General features: G+C 50.5%; 3 protein-coding genes across 3 annotated transcripts; 2 read left to right on the top strand and 1 right to left on the bottom strand.

The window, feature by feature from the left end:
- Positions 1-368: 368 nt before the first annotated feature.
- LOC119155065 (proto-oncogene Mas-like) lies at positions 369-3,945 on the top strand. The gene is made up of 2 exons (XM_037403228.1): positions 369-730; positions 1,278-3,945. Exon 2 carries the CDS (start codon positions 1,338-1,340, stop codon positions 2,292-2,294), a length of 957 nt encoding a protein of 318 aa, XP_037259125.1. The 5' UTR covers positions 369-730; positions 1,278-1,337; the 3' UTR covers positions 2,295-3,945.
- A 2,773-nt stretch (positions 3,946-6,718) lies between these two features.
- Positions 6,719-7,830, bottom strand: LOC119154907 (proto-oncogene Mas-like). Its single transcript, XM_037402900.1, has one exon. The coding sequence runs from the start codon at positions 7,793-7,795 to the stop codon at positions 6,818-6,820; it is 978 nt and encodes a 325-aa protein (XP_037258797.1). The 5' UTR covers positions 7,796-7,830; the 3' UTR covers positions 6,719-6,817.
- Positions 7,831-8,084: 254 nt separating this feature from the next.
- Positions 8,085-10,020, top strand: LOC119154850 (mas-related G-protein coupled receptor member D-like). Its single transcript, XM_037402814.1, has 2 exons — positions 8,085-8,445; positions 8,652-10,020. The coding sequence occupies exons 1-2, from the start codon at positions 8,115-8,117 to the stop codon at positions 9,668-9,670; spliced, it is 1,350 nt and encodes a 449-aa protein (XP_037258711.1). The 5' UTR covers positions 8,085-8,114; the 3' UTR covers positions 9,671-10,020.
- Positions 10,021-13,148: the final 3,128 nt, after the last annotated feature.

The following is a 13,148-nucleotide window of genomic DNA, read 5'->3' as shown; positions in this document are numbered from 1 at the left end:
ACCTCTCCTGAGGAAAAAAGATTTCCCTGAAATCCTAAGTCATGTCTCCACTGCCTACCTGGTTCATACCCAGATCTTACTATTCAGCCAGCTCCTTGATTCATGTAGTAGCATGCTCTTGGAAACTGTGTTTGAAGATCAAGTATCACTGTGAAACTGCGGTATACAAGTCACAAACCTAGATCTGCATCAGAACTAGGAGTTTTGCAGCAACGCCAAGCTTGTAGCGCAGGGTCCTAGAGATACACCCCGGAACGATAGGAGAAAAGTTCAGCCAGTTCAAAGATATGAATATTTTGGGATCAGGGTTGCTTTAAACTGAAATGAAACAGGAACCTAACAGGGAGACAATCTGCTTTTCCCATAGGTCTAGTTTCTGAGACTGACTTTTTTGTTAGTCATTTCCTGTACAAAGCCAAGAATAGATTATAGCCAGAACCCTGGTACTGCCAAACACAGTGAAACGGTTCCCTGTTCGCAGGAACCCTGGAGAACATGGCCTGCTTGGCTAACACGGACAGAAGTGGTTTGTGAAAGGACCTGAGAAAGACCTCATGCTGGATGCTGCACAGGCTCACCCAGGCAGGCTTCGGTCCAGTTTTCCAAGTGATAATTCCGGGAAACCTCATGAAGATCCCGTCACGGGGGTGGCAGCTGGCAAGTATGAGGCGATGTGAGGCTGCTCTGCTTCTGCTCCAGTGAAGTTCTCCAGGCTGCGAGAGGAAAGAAGGTCAGACTTTTCTGGGTGGGATTTTTAGTTTAATCAGTGCCTCCCCTCACTGGTGTTGAACCTGTTGATCAATTTGCACCAAATCCGATTGTGGAATAGCAGTGTCTAGGATATTAAGATTAAATATTATGGAAAAAGGTGGTAGGGGAGTGCTGAAATGAGTATCCCACTGAAGGAGCCTAGCAGCTTAGTAGTATCAGCTATAATATTAGACAACTGAGAATCCATATCAGATCCACCCCCAAAACCACTTCCTCTTTTATATCTTCAAGGACAATCCTTTCAGCTTATTATTTTCCTCCTCCACATCTGTCCTGTCCAAAGCCGGGGATGAGGCACCTCCCTAGTGTCTGTTCTACTTCTGTACATGTTCTTGTGCCAGGCATGTCATACCCACCTCCCCATGTCCTCCCTTCCATCTCCTGTCCCTCGTTTCTCTCTGTGCTCCTACACATGGAAGCTGGGGCATGGCTGCAAAGATCTGAAAAGCCTAGTGTGGGGGACAGCAGAGCTGCTAACATGTTTCTGTTTCATCTCATCCCTCCAGCTGTGTGACCGGGGAAGGAGAAGCAGCAGTGGTTTCGTGAAGAGCACGTTGTTCCCCGCCATGGAAAGAGCCAGCTCTGTGTGTTGGAGCCAGCCCGGTGGGACAGCATATAACAGGAGCTGGCACCACAGGCTGCTGAGGCATGAGGACAGTCACTACAACTGGACAGACTGTGAAGCTGGTCACTTGAGCAAAGTCCCTGTCACGCTGCTCATCTGCCTCTGCGGGCTGGTGGGGAACGGGGCTGTCCTCTGGCTCCTCGGCTTCCGCATCCTCAGGAACCCCATCACTGTCTACGTCCTCAACCTGGCTGTCGCTGACTTCACCTTCCTCCTCTCCATCACCATTGCCCTTGTGATATTTCACAGCCCAGAGAGCCTGTGTCACAGGCTGAGCTCACAGGACATTACAACTGTGTTGAACATCACCATCCTCTTCTCTTTCACTGCCAGCATTTACCTCCTGACCGCCTTCAGTGCCATGACGACTCTGTCTGTCCTCCGCCCAGCCTGCTGCTCCTGCCACCACCCCAAGCACTTGCCAGTGCTGGTGTGTGCCCTGCTCTGGGCTCTCTCCTTCCTGCTTGCCGTGACCCTCTATCTCTCTCCTGCGGTGCTCATTGTTTTTGCCCTGAGCTACCTCTTACCGGTGCTTGCCCTGATTTTTTCTGGTCTAACCCTGCTTTCAAGGGTCTTGTGCTGTTCATGGCAGTATCCTCCAAGGAAGCTCTGTGTTGTGGTCCTGCTAGCTGTCTTCTTTCCCTTCTTTACCGCTGATTTTGTCTACTGGCTCTTGCTAAGACTGTTTGATTTTTCTATTTTTGTCTTTGACACCTCTCTCTCTCTCGCCTGTGTGAACAGCAGTATAAACCCTGTTATTTACTTCTTGGCTGGGAGCTGTGCAAAGAAGTTCACACTCTCTGTTAGGGTTGCTTTCCAGAGGGCTTTTGAAGACATAACAGAGTCCCAAATCAGAGGTGAAACTCCCAGAGAAAACACAGTGGAAACAGCTGTTTAAACCTCTGGAAGCCCCTCCCTTAGAGAAGATGCTCTAGGGATGGAGACATCCCGTGAACCAGGGCAAGACAAGGAAGAGGCTTTGCTGTGGGTCTGGTTGCAGCTGAACGGAATTAGCTGCAGCACAACGAAACATGCTGGGTGGCGCAGGAACTCCTGCCTGGGTTGGACACTGGACAGAGCAATGAAATACTCATCAAAACCTTTTGCTTTGAAACTTTGCTTTGAATATGTTGTATTCAACAGCTCGGAGCTTCGCCTGTCCCAAAAGTGAGCTGGCTCTGCCCTGTGCACTATTAAAACAGCTGCAGAGACTCAGCTCCTGCCCATGGATTTTTTGTGTGTCTGCTTAAGAGCAGAGTGCGGGTGGATGGGAAAGCTTGGCACAGCAGGGCAGAACAATTCCTGGGCAAACCCTTGCGTGTGCATCTTCAGCTTGTGAAGAGTATGTGGACACTTCACATTCAGCTTTGTTACCAAGCAAGCAGGCATGTGTTTGGGATGGCCCCTGGAAGGCTTTCCCTGAAATGCATTGCTTCAGCTGCAAACTGGGTTTGGTCTGTGCATCATGTGGCTTGTCTGCACGCAAGGGTTTTTGACTGGAACAGCCTCTTATGGTTCCTCCCACTTTTCTCCAGGCTGTCTGGATGGTTAGCTTGAGCAAATGCCATTTCGCAACCATGACCTGAGGTCTGTATTCGTTACTGGTGAGTCTGTTCATTATTTAGAAAAACAAGACGAGCAGGGTTAAAATGAAATAATCCAAAAAGCACAGCCCTGTCTGAAGACTCTGTAAAGACCGGATTTTCTGTGTGAAAGAGGATACAGGGAGAGGGAAGGAAAGAAGTGGACTTTTTAAGGAAAAGACCCCGTTGAAGCCATGAGGACTGAATCCCCGTAGCCTGGCCCAGGCTCCCTGGTGAAAGGGGCAGTGGCAGTGCTTTCTCCACTTCTCTCTCCCCTCCGTGTCTGTCATCCCTTGCTGTCAAGGAGGTGGAGGGTACAGCAGCTCTCGTCAGCCTGGGAACTAAGCCGCCAACAAACCACTGCTTTTGAGCTGGTTTTGTTTCCTGGTGTGACTCCCCACCAGGCTGCACTAACTTCAGTATGAGCACCAGGGAAAGGTTGGGACAGTGCAGCTGGCAGGGAGGGGTGGAGGGAGGAAAGGCATCAGCAAAGCAGACCCAGGAACTACTGATGCTGTGGCCTCTGGGACCTGGGATAGCAACACAAATTTTTCTGCCCTTTGGCTTGTCCCTTAGCCCAGAGCGACATGTCACCTGACAGGCTGGAATGAAAATTAATCACTTGGTGCAGTACAGGTACAGAGCCATGATAACTGAACACATAAAACTCTCTGGTGGAAACAAGAAGCTCAGATAGGTGCTGGCCTGGGTGACACTGCAGACAAGGGAGACCCCAGGAAGCAGGAAAAGCACATGAAAGGATCGTGGTCCCTCTGCACCTGCCTTGAGCGATGCTCCGTGGATGATGGGAGCCCTTTCCTGGACAACAGAGTGTAACTCCTTTACTTTCCAAAGGACAGGAAAATGGGAAAGAGGGAGAAAAATCCCCCTCTCAACTATGGAAGACTCCTGCCCTGTTCTGTAAAACAACTCTGTTAATAAATGTTTCTTCGATGTTTAATCTCATCATGGGTCTTCAAAGCATGACTCACCACCCATAGGTTATACTCTTGCTTCTCTTTCTAAAACGAGAGGCACAGTAATTACTCTTGGATTTAAGGCAGTGGGAAAAGGACAGACAACTTCCCACTGTGTAAGAGGCAGGGAAGTGGGTGGGTGAATACAGGCAGCCCTGCCACCCGCAAATATGATGATCTTCCCTGTCAGGCTGCGTGCCTCCTCACTGCTTTTCTCAGCAGTCTCCCAGCTGGTGGGATGCTGCGAGGTCCCTTCCTTCACATCTTTCCCTCTGCCCTTCCACCTCTGCCTGCCTCAGCTGGCTTCAGCCCTCCATCCTACAGGGAGGCGCTCTCCTGGTGTGCTCAACTGTTCCTGAGGAAAGTTTTCAGCACATGTGGGCAGCTCCACTGCCATGGCTTGGCTCAGCTGGAGGCTTCTTACAGTGAGATACATCTCTGCTAACTGCAAGCATCCCAGAGACATGTTGTCTGCTGGCCATGTCCCTCCCAGAACGAATGAGGAGGTCTTGGCACTGCCAAATTACTCATCCCAGCTACCGTAGGATGATGCACCTCTGGACGTACCTGCCTCCCTCATAAACAAGACAGAGGCTTTAGAATGAGAGGAAATGAGCCATTTTGTGACAGAGTTGTCAGTCTTGCTCTTTTCAGCTGTGTCAGTGAAGCCCAGCTGTTGTTTATTCAACAAATTTTGGGGTCAGAGTTACCATCTTGGAAACAAAACAAAGAAATCCGAATCTCATTTAGGACTAGTAACAAAATGACGCCTTAGGTAGGTAACTAGAAAAAGACCAGTGCAATCATGATTTTGGAGTGTATGGTTAGTCATTACAAAAGCTGTGCAGCAGAGCTGCTCAGCTCCTTCTGAAGATGGCCAGGTTCAGGGTGGAGGCAGTGACGGGCTTCCTCTTGATGCTGAAGCTTGGGAAGCAAACAATGGCCCCATTCCCTGCCAGCCCACACAGGTAGATGAGCAGTGTGATGCTCCTGATTTCCATAAAATTAAGTGGCCCATATATCTGGTTATGTTAATTTCCATATTTCAGGCTCTTTTTGGTCATGGACACAGAGGTGTGTTCAGTGGAGTTACTATGAAATCTTTGCTGTGAGCAAAGAGAGTAGAGGAATTAATGTCTCTTGACTTACCAAGACTATCCAACCTGGTAATCCCCTGGCTTGCTTCACAGCCTGGCTTGGAGCTGTGTCTGGGGAGGGTTTGGTGAGCTGTGCCAAAGTGGGTTCCCATCCCAGCCTCTGCAGCTGACATTTGCCCACTGTGCTTCTCTCTGGCATCGGAGAGGTGATCTTTGGCGTCAGACACCCAGCATTGCACTGTGTTATTTCATCTTCACCTTGAAATATTTCCTTTCCAAAATCAGTGCCTTTTCTGAAGACACAGCTCTCTCCATGTGCCCTTCTGAGTTTGGAGGACAGGGTATCATAGCCTTGGCTGAAGTAAGGCAAAAGAGTCTGAAGCCTCCTTTGGGATGCTTCTGTCCCTGTGGACAAAACTTTTGTGGAGATTTTGAAGAGTGAAACATTCTTCAGCTCCTCCCGTGTTTTTTTCTGTAGGGGCTGATAGTAGCAGGGCTGGAGCAGATTCCCTGTCCCCTTGCAGGGGTGATTATGGTGCTGTCTGGTTCCTGAGAGACCTCAGCAGGGAAGTGGCAACCTCTGGGATACGATGCCTTGTCAACCAGCCGTAGTCTGTTGCAAAAAGCCATGTTTCCCTGGAGCACAGCTGGAAAGCAGCACCTTGCATGAACTTGGCATGAACACGAGTGCCAGGAACGTGCCACTTGTAAACCCCTGGCACGATCGAGCCTGTACCGTTCTTAGAACGATTTAACCCTGGAATTAGAGAGTGTGACAAATTCCCATTTTTTCCCCCAAATCCCCATAAAAGGCTGCTCTTGCTTCTTCCCCAGCTCTGCAGCCCGACACGATGTTGTTTTCTTTTTCCATCAGCTGCAAGCGCAAGGGCCGGCTCTGCTGACCGGCTCTTAAAAAAGATGAAGGATGCTCCGCGCGATCCTCACCCCTCTCCTGCCATCTAGAGGCACCAGACCCGCAGATATTTGTGAAATCACCACCAGCCCCGTGCTGGATGTGCCCCTGCAGCCCTCCGAGCCCGGGGTGTGGGTGAGCAGCAGATCCTGGGGCTCAGCTCCTGCTCGGGAGATTCCACACAGCCCCGGAGAAGGCAGAGGGGTTCAGCTAGGCTGGGAAGGGGTTTCTGGGGAGGGTGGGTTCCCAGCTAGTCCCTCTTCATGAGGGTACCCCACTCAGCTTCCAGGAGCAAGTTACTCTCCCAGGAGTCCTCACCCTCCACTCCTCAGCAGGGCAGCAGCAGAGGTGGTGGCATGGCCAGCTCTGCCACCGCGGTGTCTCCATGCCAAGGGAACCAGGGTGGGGAGGGGGCTGCCCTACCCTGTGGATGAGCTGCACTGCTGCTTCCCACGGCAGCAACTGCCTCTGCTTCACTCAGCCTTTTACTCCAGCGTGAGTGTGGTCATGCTGGTGAGGTACCCCTGTGATCCCCTTGGATTGCCCATTTTTGCAATCCCTTTTGCAGAGCACTGCCTCGCTTGGACAACAGAGATGGCCAGAGCTCCCCCAGGGCCCAATACATCAGACTTTCCCCAGGCAAGAGATACCCCAATCCCCACAAAACTCATCTGCTGAGCCAAAGGAGTAGAGTTTATTTACTGGGGCCAGGGCAATGAGGATCATTGCAATGGGGAATACAGCCCATGCACAGTGACGGAGCCCCGCTGAGCATGCTGCGCTGGGGCTGTGCTACATGTCCCCATGCCTCCATCGTCCAGGCTGTCTGCAAGGTGCTGCATCTCCAAGCCTTACAGAGTGGTCTCCATCATAGTGTCCTCAGGCATGTGGCTCCCTTCCTCACTCATCGTTTTCACTTCAAACACGCGACGGAGGGCAACCTTTGCAGAGCCCTGGAAACGGCGCTGCCGGCAGCTCCCCACCAGGAAGTAAATGGCTGGATTGATGCTGCTGTTCAGTGATGCCAGCAGGTAAGAAATATGAAGGTAAAACAGGTTTGAATACAAAGGATCAAGGAAAATCACCACACTGAAAGGAAACCCGAAGATAAACAAGAAGATCACACTGAGCAGGACAGCAACATAGAGTTTCCCCGGGTGTTGTCTCTGTGAGCCACACTGGAGTTTGATGAACAGGGACAGGTTGGAAAGGAATGGGAATAAAGAGAAAATGAGAAAATTCACAATGCTTATACTTCGCAATAGCTGTGCACAGTTTATACTCAGAGACACATAACAACTAATGAAAACCAAAGAAACAAAAAGTCCAGCAAGAGCCCAGAGCACCCCACACATGATGCCTGACAAGTGCTTTGGGCGGCGGCACCGGTACCAGAGTGGGAACAAAACAGACAGGCACCTCTCTATGCTCATTGCTGTCAGGAGATACATGCTGGCAAAATACCAAAACAGAAACAGATCCATCAGGATATAATCAGTCAAACCATGCTGAAATGAGAAAATACAATAGACTGTTGTAACCATGTGAAATATAAGTTTAACAACAAGGAGTAGGAGCAGAGAAAAGTCAGCAATGGCCAGGTTCAGGACATAGACAGTGAAAGGGCTCTTCTTCATGTGGAAGCCCAGGAACCACACGACAACCACATTCCCCATAAGTCCACACATGCAAATGCCAATACAGACACCTGAGATTATCAATAACCTGTTATCTCCTGGTATGCACTGAGACTGATTAAATGCCTGAGATTCTTCATATCCAGAAGTCATGTAGCTCAGAGGGAGGTCTGTTGTGACTTTCTCCTCCATGGCAAATGACCCTGCTCCAGGCGAACGCCTTTTCCCTCTCCCTCTACCTCCTAGAGGACATGAGGAATCACAGGAGATGAGAGACATCAGCATTCCCACCACTCATTATCTTTCCCCACAACACCAGACCTCATGCCAGCCCCAGGCTGTGTCAGGAAAAACCCTGCCCCTGCCATACCCAGGCATGGTACGTACCCAGGAGGCATCTCCCCTTTTTCCCTTCCACAGCCTCCTACCTGCTGGTGCTCGTGGTAACAGTGCTGCTGGTGGAGCCCGAGCACACGGGGCCTCCAAGCTCACCAGGAGGAAGGGTCTGGTGATGGTTGCTGTGGCCACCTCACTCTGCTTTGGCCTCGTGCCTGAGGAGCAGACCTTTGCCCAGAGATCATGTCCCGTGGTCTGGAGACTCCCCTCACAATCTCATCACATTCAGCTTCCCCTCACATGTCACACAAACAGTGATCTTGTCAGCAGGAGCTGGCCACGTCACACCCTTCCTCTCCTGTGGTCCTCCTGCTTTGTCCCACCATGTGAGGGGCTTCTGGCTTTTGCTGTGTGTATCTGGCATACCAGACCCTTCCTCCTGGTGAGCTTGGAGGCCCCGTGTGCTCAGGCTCCAGCAGCAGCACTGTTCCCAGGAGCACCAGGAGGTAGGAGGCTGTGGAAGGGAAAAGGGGGAGATGCCTCCTGGCCAGGAACAGAGCTGGAGGGATGGGAGCCTGTCCTGGGTATGGCAGGGGCAGGGTCTTTCCTGGCGCAGCCTGGGGCTGGCATGAGGTCTGGTGTTGTGGGGAAAGATGATGAGTGGTGGGAATGCTGATGTCTCTCATCTCCTGTGATTCCTCATGTCCTCTAGGAGGTAGAGGGAGAGGGAAAAGGCGTTCGCCTGGAGCAGGGTCATTTGCCATGGAGGAGAAAGTCACAACAGACCTCTCTCTGAGCTACACGACTTCTAGATATGTGGACTACAGAGAAAGTATCGAATACAAATGCTCAAGACTACCTTACGGACTGCTGGTCTTTGCAGGTGTCTGTATGGGAATTTCTCTCTGCGGACTTGTGGGGAATGGGATAGTCATGTGGTTCCTGGGCTTCCACATGAAGCAGAGCCCTTTCATTGTCTACATCCTAAATCTAGCTGTTGCTGACTTCTCTTTGCATCTCCTCTTTTTTCTGCTCATGTTGGCAATTTTGAGCTTAACAGAAAATTGTTCTTATTTGTATGATTTTATTTCTTTGTACAGAGATTTTGTATTTGTAGTTGAATTTCTGTGCCAATTCTTTGACCTTAGCAGCCTGGGTCTCCTGACAGCAATCAGCGTGGAGCGGTGTATCTCAGTCTTCTTCCCAACCTGGTACCGCTACCACCACCCAGAGCGCTTGTCAGGTGTTGTAAGTGGGGTGCTCTGGGCTATCACTGGATTTTTTGTTTTCTCAATGTATCTTAGCTTTAACTTTTCCGAAAGCTACGAGACAGTATTTGCAGGCGTAGCCATGGCAATTTTCATGCTTTTGTCTTTAGCAATGCTGATTTTCAACCTGTCCATGTTCATCAAACTGCGATGTGGTTCACAGAGACGACATTCAGGGAAACTCTATGTCACTGTTCTGCTAGGTGTGATTGTCTTCTTTGCCTTTGGTATTCCTTTCAGTGCAGAGGTTTTCCTCTATCTTCCAAGTTCGCATGTATTATTTCCTGATGATACATCTTCTCTGCTGGCATTGCTAAACTGTAGCATCAATCCAATCATTTACTTTCTGGTGGGGAGCTGCTGGCAGTGCTGGTTCCAAGGCTCCATGAAAGCTGCCTTTCGCCAGGTGTTTGAGGAGGAGACCCACATGCCTGAGGACACTATGGTGGAGACCACTGTGTGAGGAGACCTGGAGATGTGGAGCCTTGCAGGCAGCCTGGGGGATGGAGATCCCCATGCACTTGCTGCCTGCCTGCTGCAATGGGATCAATGCTGCAGCTCTTCTTTGCGGGGGCACGTAGCACAGCCCCAGCGCAGCACTGCTCAGCAGGGCTCCGTCTCTGTGCATGACAAAGGATTTGCAGTTGGGTGAGTCACACAGGGGCTGGTCCTGCTCCCACTGGAATCACTGGGGAAAGTCTTATTCACCTGCCAGCACAGCTGTGAAACTTCGGGCTAACAGCTGGAATTAGCTGTTCTAAAATAAACTTGGCTTTTCTGTCCTCTTTCAGCACACACTGACTTGAAGCTTCTTCCTGTGTCTTAAATCAATTATTTATCTGATCCAGTCCCCATTTTCTGTCTTCATTTCCCCCTTTGTTTATTTTTATTATGATTTGCCTTATACTCAGTGCTGTCTTTGACAGCAATTCAAGTATTATTTTCGTTACCACACGTTGTGCAATGAGTATTCCTGGCTTTTCTCAGATCCCTCCTTCTTATCAGGAACTTCCCATATGATGGGTGATGTTGCTGCTCTAATGCAAAGCACAGCTATGATGGAAACACATCCTAAGGAAGGGCTGATGTAACCAGATGTGTCTTAAGACGGAGAAAGTCATACTGCTGAATGTCCCCTGAGATCCATCAATTAAGAACAGAAAACAATAAAACCAAAACAATTAATTAGGTGCTAATATTCAGGACAGAAACAATCTATATAAAACAGGAGTATCTGTCAGCAAAACAGGATGATTTCTATACTTCTTATCTTCCAAAGTTTCTTTCCATTAGTCATTTCCTCTGCTCAGAGAAGATTAGAAGTCATGAGCATAGCTGAGTGCCCTAAAACTCGATTTGTGTTTAGAAGAAACTGGATTTCATGAGCTTATTCCTCCTTCAGTCTAAGGTGATGTAAAGACAGCCTTTTTGTGAAAGGTCCCTCGAGATCCAGAGGGGACAGATTCCACCCAGGAAGCTGCTGGGAAATACTAGACTTCCAAGCGACTGGTTGTAAATCAGAAAACAGTCACATGGAAGTTGCGGGGAAAATTCCCAGTGAAAAGCCACTAGGGTTGTGGAGTCAATGTGCCTTGACCTCCCGTCAGACTCCCCACAGTACCTGGTTCAGGCCCAGGCACTGACAGGAATGATTTTGGGGTTCTTTTATTAATACTAATAACATCTTCGCTTGTTGTTTTTACATATCTGGTTCCCACCCATTCCATTTCTGTGTTACCAGAAGCCCCCTTGGCCACGCTCTCACTCCCTGTTTTCCACACACACATTGGGATGCGGCAGCTCCAAGCTGGTACCTGGGTAAGGGCAGACATTGCCAGAAAATACAGACCTGAGTGTAGGAAGGTTCTTACTTCCTTTTGCTTCTTACAGGATGGGAGAGAAAGGGGACAAATGGGGAAACGCCAGTGAGGAAAGCTTTGTAATGAGACTTTTCCTCCGACAGAGGTTTGAGATACAGGGATTTCTGGGCTCCCAGTTCCAGAGAGACAGGGAGCTACTGGGGATGGGGCAGCAGAAGCTGTAGGGATGATGAGGGGATGGAGCATCTCCCTGATGAGGAAAGGCTGGAGAGCTGGGGCTGCTCAGCCCGGAGGAGAGAAGACCGAGGGGCTCTGATCAATGCCTACAGACACCTTAAGGGCGAGTGCCAGCAGGACGGGGCCAGGCTCTTTTCAGCGGTGCCCAGCGACGGGCCAAGGGGCAGCGGGCACCAACGGCAACACGGCAACTTCCATCTGCATGTGAGGAGGAACTTCTCTGCCTCGGGGGTGGCAGAGCCCTGGGCCAGGCTGCCCAGAGAGGCCGAGGGGTCTCCTTCTCTGGAGACGTTGGAACCCGCCTGGACGCAGCTCTGTGCAGCCTGCTCTAGGGGAGCTGCTTCAGCAGGGGGGTGGGCTGGGTGACCCCCAGGGGTCCCTTCCAGCCCTGACCATGCTGTGACTCTGTGATTGATGTATTATGGCAGACTGTCAGAACACAACAGTCCTCAATTCTCTTTAAAGTTGATGGAGAAATGCAACAGCCCAGCTACAGAGCAGCACCCGTGCCCCCTTCCCTGCCCCCACTGTTCTCCCCACTGTTCCTCACTCTTTGCCCCTTCTCCTCTGCCTCTCTGGTGTTTTCTGCCCATTTGCAAACACGTTTCCACAGCAGCTCCACACCCTCCCCTGAAGGGCTCAGCTGCAGCCCCTGCGGAGCCAGCTGGAACAGGCTGAACTGGCTGGAACTGGCCAGAGCCAGCTGTGCCCAGCACAGGGCAGCCCCTCAGCTCCCTCCGAGGAGACCCTGCAGCCCACACCACTAGCAGCTTGCCACCAACACCCAGCACACACACACACACACATATAAATCATTGTACTCGGCCGACTTTGGGTGTCCTCGCTCTGGTCCCCACCTGAGGGACATGCACGGCGCCTGCCACCTCCAGTGCCACCTCCAGTACCACTGCCACCGCCTGGAACCTCTGTCAGGAGAGGCTGGAGGAGGCCAGACACTGAATTCGAGAAATTCTGAGGTACCAGTCTGGAAGGAAGGGCAGCCAGGGTCTTCAGCTGAATTTCACACATTGTAATTAATGTATTGTTGTTAATTCTTTCACTCCTCTGTTCTCCCCTCTCTTCAACCCCCCCCCTGCGCCCCCCCCCCCAGCCCCTTTACTTAAGGTCAGCCAGAACCCTGTGTGTTCCCTCCCTGTTCATGGTCAAGAACTCACTTAGGCTGCGTCTCTGCTCTTAGGTACCGGTGCCGTTTTAATGTTTGGGCTGCTTTCCATCCTCTCATTCCTTTTGGCTTTGTCATCTTCGACAGGCTGACATTTTCAGCTCTGCTGCCACCACCACCACCACCACCTTGTTGGTGCTGGTTTGCACCTCTGCCCATCTGCTTCCTCTTGCTGGTTCGTGCAATCAGCTGCTTCTCCTCTTGCTTCAAAACTGTGAAATCAGCAGTGGTACAAAGTCACGTGCAACAGCAGTCACCCCATCAGCCCTGAGGGGAACTGGCATTTTGGCATCAACAATTCCTCTCTTTGGTCCAGTGTTGAGTCCACCCACCCAAGTCCATGCTGTCTAATGTTGTGTGGAGCAATATGTTTTGACAATGAAGATACATGTAAGTCTGTCTTCACATCAGATTTTCTGATTTGTTCATTTTTGCTCCAGATTTTTCTCCCTCTTCCCCTCATTAGGATCTAAAGCATACACAGAGCTGTATCAGCTAAGAGAGATCTACATTCTTATCACTACCTTCCTGCCTGATGTTCTCCTCAGGGCATATATCAAGCCCATTAGATGTTTAGCTGATCACCACATTGCATGCAGAGGTTTTCTTTCTGCAAAGAGCAGCATCGTTTTTTTAAATCTACTACCCTGTAAGGAATAACCCAAGAGGTTGAAGGGGTTTGTTGTGCTATGGAGAGCCTC

The sequence above is a fragment of the Falco rusticolus genome, chromosome 10 (assembly GCF_015220075.1).
Source record: "Falco rusticolus isolate bFalRus1 chromosome 10, bFalRus1.pri, whole genome shotgun sequence".
Taxonomy (NCBI): Eukaryota; Metazoa; Chordata; class Aves; order Falconiformes; family Falconidae; genus Falco; species Falco rusticolus.
This window is presented reverse-complemented; position numbering and strand designations above follow the sequence as displayed.